Raw genomic sequence first — 5,953 nt, 5'->3', positions numbered from 1 at the left:
AGGAGGGAGGGTAGGCAGTCATATTTTTTGCAATGCATGTGTCTAGTATGGTGCTTGCTGCAACATTAAGGTTTCCAATGCCAAACCTAGAGGACAAGGTTTTGTAACATACGAGCTTTCATTGATATCGAGTTTCTTTATTTCTTCATTTTGATATGTAGAGATCAATCCAAAATTTCGGCGTTTCATTGACAACGAAACTCCACTAGAAATGTATCCAGCAAATTGGGTCAAGCACCAAACTCACTAAATGATTTATCACAATCTCTTCATACAAACATGGCACAAACTAACAAGAATGAGAGAATATTTTGTAACGAAATAATAGTGAATTTACATACACTACAAAACGAACCCATCAAGCATCTCCAGAGGTCCAGAAACAAAATCAAATAAATAACAAAATTCTTCATAAGATATGCTCTCCGCTACAACGCTTTCGCCTCTTTCCTTTTCCCAAAACTGGTGGTTCTAATTCCTGCGTAGGCCCATTACATTACAGTAAGCCAGCTGCTTTCAGAGCGCCTTCGAAAGCTTCTTCGGTGTTTTCAACCTGTAAATGAAGGGGCAAGAAAATCAATAAGATAATGTGAAACTTATCACATTTATCGAGTTTATGGTTTATCTCCAATAATGTATTCAGACCACAACGTCAAAGTTCTGTACAGAAAGAACAGACTAGAAAGGTTTGAACTTTTTTGTCAAAAACTATCGAGAGCCAGGACTCGATTTTCCATGAGCGTTTCAATGTTAAAGTAGGATGAGGTGCTTGCATCTTCAAATCAAAAACTAAAGTACGATGAGGCGCAAGATTGTTACCTCTGTTACTGGAGAGTTAAAATACTGCTCAATCTTTGACATGGTCAATTCATCCCAATCACCGCAAATCAAGTTAAACACCGCCCCTGCACAATAACTTATACACACCCTCAGACAACATTTTCATTTCAGCTCCATATCGACATAGCACTGTAATATCTGTATACTAGCTCAATTAATATATGGAGCTCAATACAATGGGAAACACCTAATAGCTATGTTTTTTTCCTTCTATTCAATGAAGCATGATGAAGTGAACGGGATGGACTGGAAAGGGGTAGCTCTTCCAAAGAAATTCTGGGGACCACTAGTGTTTTGTAGAAGTGTTGCATAAAGCTTCTAAAGCCAATAAAGTAAAGTAATGTAAAGCTTAGGATTGAAACTAATGCTTCAGAACATGACCTGTACCGGTATTGTAACTCTACACAGCCAAATCTGGCCCAAGTAGCACATAAACCAAACCGATCCATAAAATAGCTATTATGAATCTGCTTAAATGTGAGGATGTACAGCATACATGATCCCAGCACATTTCAAGGGAAAATGTACTTGAAAAAAAGTGTTTGCTAGTTAAACCCTACACAACTGTTCTCTCAGTACTTAACCCCTACACAACTGTTCTCTCAGTCACAGCTAAAAGATACACGTTTTGTTAATAAAGCAACAGGTTTAAAACTGACAACTATATTAGTACATGGAAAGAGCCAAAATATATATGGGGAAAAATCACACCAAAAGAAAGATTTCAGAACGAGAACTTACCCTTGCGACCAAAACGTCCAGCCCTTCCAATTCTATGCAAGTACACCTCATAATCAGGTTCGGGAGGATCACGTGTCCTGGGGCCCTCTCTATATTTGATTGGAAGGTCATAATTGACAACACAATTAATCTACAAAAAAGGTATCAAGTCAGCAAGTAACTCTTGTAAGGCATATAAAGGGGGGAAAAGAATAGAGGGAAAGTGAAGGCACCTGCTGTTGATCAAATCCTCGAGCGAGTAGGTCAGTTGATATAAGAACTTGGGTTAAACCATCTTTGAACTCTTTGACTATTTTGTCTCTATCTTCAGCATTGAGGGCACCTTGAATAGTAGTAACTGCATAACCATCTTGTACAAGTTGCTGATGTAACATTCTTGCACTATTTTTTGTCCGAACAAATATAATTCTCTGCCCCAATTTCTCTCCCAGTTCAAATATTTTGCTTTTGATGACGTCAATCTTTGCCAATTCATCAGGACAGTACACCTTGTACTGCTTTACAGCCTCCAATGATAGCTCTTCTTTCTTTACAAAGAGTTGGTTACCACCACCTTTGATCACTTTTGAAACAAAGTTCGTGACTTTTTCATTAAATGTAGCAGAAAACAAAAGCACCTGAAGCAAATGTTACATGAGAAAGCAGTCAATCCCACTCCATACAAATAATTATATTTTAAGGTAATATTCTACAAAGTACAGACATAAACCAATAATTTAATCACCCAAACATTCAAACAGTGGTAAATTCAGCCACTACAACCATTCTTTTGTTTCTAATACCAATAACGTTTATCATCAATACTAAAGAGATCCAACCACAACATTAATAGTCCTTAAGTCCTAGACAGTCTTTGAGAAAACGGTACTGAGGCTACTGAAACAAATAGTATATGGGATATGTTTAAGAGATTATCATTTGAGCTGACTTTTATTATGGTCAACCCCCACCGCTGGTAGTTGAATAAAAAGAGAACTAGTTCCATAACTTGTTTCATAACCTCAAAAAAAAAAAAAAAATAATAATTCATTAATACGTTACTGGACGAAATCATAGAAGGAAACATACAGAAACAATGACATAACATACGTTAAATCTTGGTGCAATACAAATTTAAATATAATTCAACGTACCTGGCAGTGAGAGCTATATCTCTTTATGTCATTCATTATCCTCAAAGAATCATCCTTAAAGCCATCCTGCAGAAAAACATTTTGCAAACAAGATCAACAATGCATGCTAAAAAAGAATAAATCGTTGCATATCCCAAGACAACATAATGCCCTAGATTGTACAACAGCACTTCATGCTCCAAGAGAAACACAGTGAGGGATGCTCAGAGGATTCATGCTCAACCAATTTAGACTCTTAAAATCCCACTCTGTTCATATCACATCAGCCAATCAAAAAACGACCTTTGGTCTATATCGTCCCTGAGGCTCATTTTGTTTCTTATCAAATAATTATGTTGACATTCTTTCAACATTTAATCCCATACAATGAACAACAACAGCAAAGAATCCAAGGTGAGAACTTTTAAAATTCCTCATATATGCAAGCACACAATTACCTCAGCAAGCATGTGATCAGCCTCGTCGAAAACAAGAATCTTGACACAGCTCACACCGATTTTTTTCGTCGACATTAATCTCTTAATCGTACCAGGAGTTCCAATCACAATTTGTGCCGATACTGGTGGCCTGGATTGTGCCGAGGTAGAACTTGTCCTATCTGTTGGGATAGCACACTCTGCAGTTATCCCTGTATACTTCCCCATCTTCTGAAGAACCTCGAGATTCTGCCGCATTCAATTAACAACATCAAATCTCATGTTCTCAAAAGCTTAGTTTTATTAAATTTCCACTCACATGGTCACGGCACAAAAAACAAATCTTCAAAGTAAACCTTCATATTATTTACCCAATATTTTGCATTCAAATTAATAAAAATAAAAAAAACAAAAAAAACAAAAAAAAAAACAAATGGAGCAAGAATCAAAGCAAACAACGAAACTTGACCTGAATGGCCAACTCTCTGGTGGGGCAAATGCAGAGCGCCTGAGGAGCTTTGATATTGGGATCGACACGGCTGAGCATCCCAAGCACGAAACAAGTGGTTTTGCCCGAACCATTATGCGCCTGAGCAATAAGATCTTTGTAGGGAGGGGTCAAAATCATTGGCAAAGTGATTGCCTGGATTTTGCTCGGCTTTTTGAATTGCATCTCGACATACAAGCCCTTCAGTACATCTGGCGACAGATTCAGATCCTCGAAACTACTCGCCGACGTGTACGGCGTGTCACCGGCCGTAACCTAAGTCAAATTCAATCCCGAAATTTATGAATAAAATCAACAAATAATCTTAGCCCTATTAAATTTGCGTCAAAAACCCTAATTGACAATAAGAATTGACGATTTCAAACATATATATATATATGCAGAGAGAGAGAAAGGAAGATCGTACGGCACTGATTTTAGAGTCTTCGGGGTCGTCGAGGAACTTGTTCTCGGTAATCTTCAATTCGGCAAGGTTTACCTCCGGTTCCGAAGTAGACGGCGCCGGAGCGTCGTCTTTCTTCTCGGGCTCCTCCGGAGGGTCGTCCTCTTCGTCGGCCCATCGTTTTGTCTCCGACTTCTCAGGCTTCTCCGCCGGCGGAGGAGTGGTCGTAGAAGCCTCGGGAGACGACTTGTTTCCTGATGGCGCTGCGGGTTCTACGGTTGATGTGACAGCGGCGGGGGCGGCAGACTCAGCCATTTCGTGAGATTACAGAGAGATTTTATGGATCGGTCGAGTCGATCGAGAGAGAGAGAAAGTTGGAGGTATGTGTTCCACTCCGCGAGGTTTATACAGGTGTCGGGTTTAAACGGGGGACTAGCTTTAGCTTAAGCTTTAGCTTTAGCTTAAGCTTTAGCTTAATAGTGACGCACTGAGTGGACTAGCTTAATAGCAACGCGGTATAATTTCTACAAAATTAATTTCTTATAGTAAATTCTGTAACTAAAAAAAATTAAAATAAAGAGTTAACTTCAATTTATTTTCTTAAAGTTTCACGGTTTTCAACATTTGTTACATGAAATTTTTTTTCATCCTAGAAGAGTCATACCTCATGCCACGCCTCAATCCGATATACGTCTAGGATCGACGCGTGATGGTAGACTTTAGGAAGATGCCAAGAAATACAACCAAGAAGTAGAACTAAAATTAACAATATTCACAACATCTGTATAAGGAAAGTAGGGCTAGGCACGGGCCAAGCCCAAAATGAGAGGGACCGAACTAGACTAGTTTAAAAATAAAACGGGGTGGCGCAGATCGGGTAATAGAAATTTGAAAACAGGATCCGGACCTAACACGGCCCGTTTGAAACGGGCCAATTCCTAAAGGTCCACAGGTCTATTTTGGTTTTTTTTTTTTTTTCTTTCAGAACAAAAACTATCTGACTGAGCTTCAAAATTAGATGGGTTTCATATCCATAACCTGATCTCTCTTAAAAAATAATCTAACAATCATGATGATTAAAGAAAATAATACATCTTTAGAGGGGTTCGGGGTTAATTTAGGTGGAGATGTAGTGTAGTACAATAAACTTAGTACTGATTTGTGTACTATGGTATTGATCAAAATTTGAATAAACCCAGAAAGCATTTGGCATAAAACAATTCACAAAAAAAAAACCTAGAAAATGTTGCTTTAGACCAATCAACCTTGGAGATGTCTCATAGAAAGTATTTTGCATAAAATCCAGAAAAAGTTTGGTATCTACAAAATCCCACAGAGAAGCAATACCCACCCTGGCAGAGAAGCAAACCCAAATTCCAGTCGAGTTGAGAGGCGATGAGGGAGGGAGTCGACGACGAACCATCGACGAGTAATTCCCACTCACAACGACAACGAACGGTGGATGGTGTGTGAATTATGGAGAGAGAGATCGAGAAACTGAGAAATACCCATGTGAATTGTGATTTGTGATATGTGTGGAAAATGGGCGTCGACGGTGGAGATTTACTCAATAAAAAGTTTGAGTGTTGATACAGTCTAGGCCGGGGACACGTGTCCTCAAATATTTAGACCCACCCCGCCCCACCCCGTTTCGTGTATAAAATATATAGACCCACCCCTAACCCGCCTTGAATCTCTTAGACCCGCCCCGACCCGCGGGTTCATAGCCCGTTTGCCCACCCCTAAAGTATAGGAGTGACCTAACACTCCAAGCTCTCTTACCTCTAAATGCTACCCTAAAACTCCTCGTATCAACTAAAACCTGCACAATCACCCCGTACACCTGGGAATGGTGCACCAGGCAAACAACATCCAGATAAGCCGCAAAACTCATGTGAGTGACAATAATTCGACATCCAAATAGCCATAACTC

The 5,953-nt window shown here is 39.3% G+C and overlaps 1 protein-coding gene across 1 annotated transcript; it reads right to left on the bottom strand.

The window, feature by feature from the left end:
* Window positions 1-225: 225 nt before the first annotated feature.
* On the bottom strand, window positions 226-4,444 carry LOC126599964 (DEAD-box ATP-dependent RNA helicase 38-like). Its single transcript, XM_050266449.1, has 8 exons — window positions 4,045-4,444; window positions 3,600-3,893; window positions 3,152-3,379; window positions 2,715-2,780; window positions 1,794-2,198; window positions 1,582-1,711; window positions 820-905; window positions 226-553 (listed from the first exon to the last, which is right to left on the bottom strand). The coding sequence occupies exons 1-8, from the start codon at window positions 4,333-4,335 to the stop codon at window positions 497-499; spliced, it is 1,557 nt and encodes a 518-aa protein (XP_050122406.1). The 5' UTR covers window positions 4,336-4,444; the 3' UTR covers window positions 226-496.
* Between the last annotated feature and the right edge of the window lie 1,509 nt (window positions 4,445-5,953).

Source organism: Malus sylvestris, chromosome 14 (genome assembly GCF_916048215.2).
Source record: "Malus sylvestris chromosome 14, drMalSylv7.2, whole genome shotgun sequence".
Classification (NCBI taxonomy): domain Eukaryota; kingdom Viridiplantae; phylum Streptophyta; class Magnoliopsida; order Rosales; family Rosaceae; genus Malus; species Malus sylvestris.
The sequence above is the reverse complement of the archived record's forward strand: the minus strand, read 5'-3'. Positions and strand labels throughout refer to the sequence as shown.

Coding starts and splice junctions, on each gene's coding strand:
- LOC126599964 (XM_050266449.1), bottom strand. CDS start 4,335: ATGGCTGAGTCTGCCGCCCCCGCCGCTGTCACATCAACCGTAGAACCC. Junction 2,199..2,714: donor GATATAGCTCTCACTGCCAG/GTACGTTGAATT, acceptor CATTTGCTTCAG/GTGCTTTTGTTTTCTGCTAC. Junction 1,712..1,793: donor GAGGATTTGATCAACAGCAG/GTGCCTTCACTT, acceptor CCTTTTTTGTAG/ATTAATTGTGTTGTCAATTA.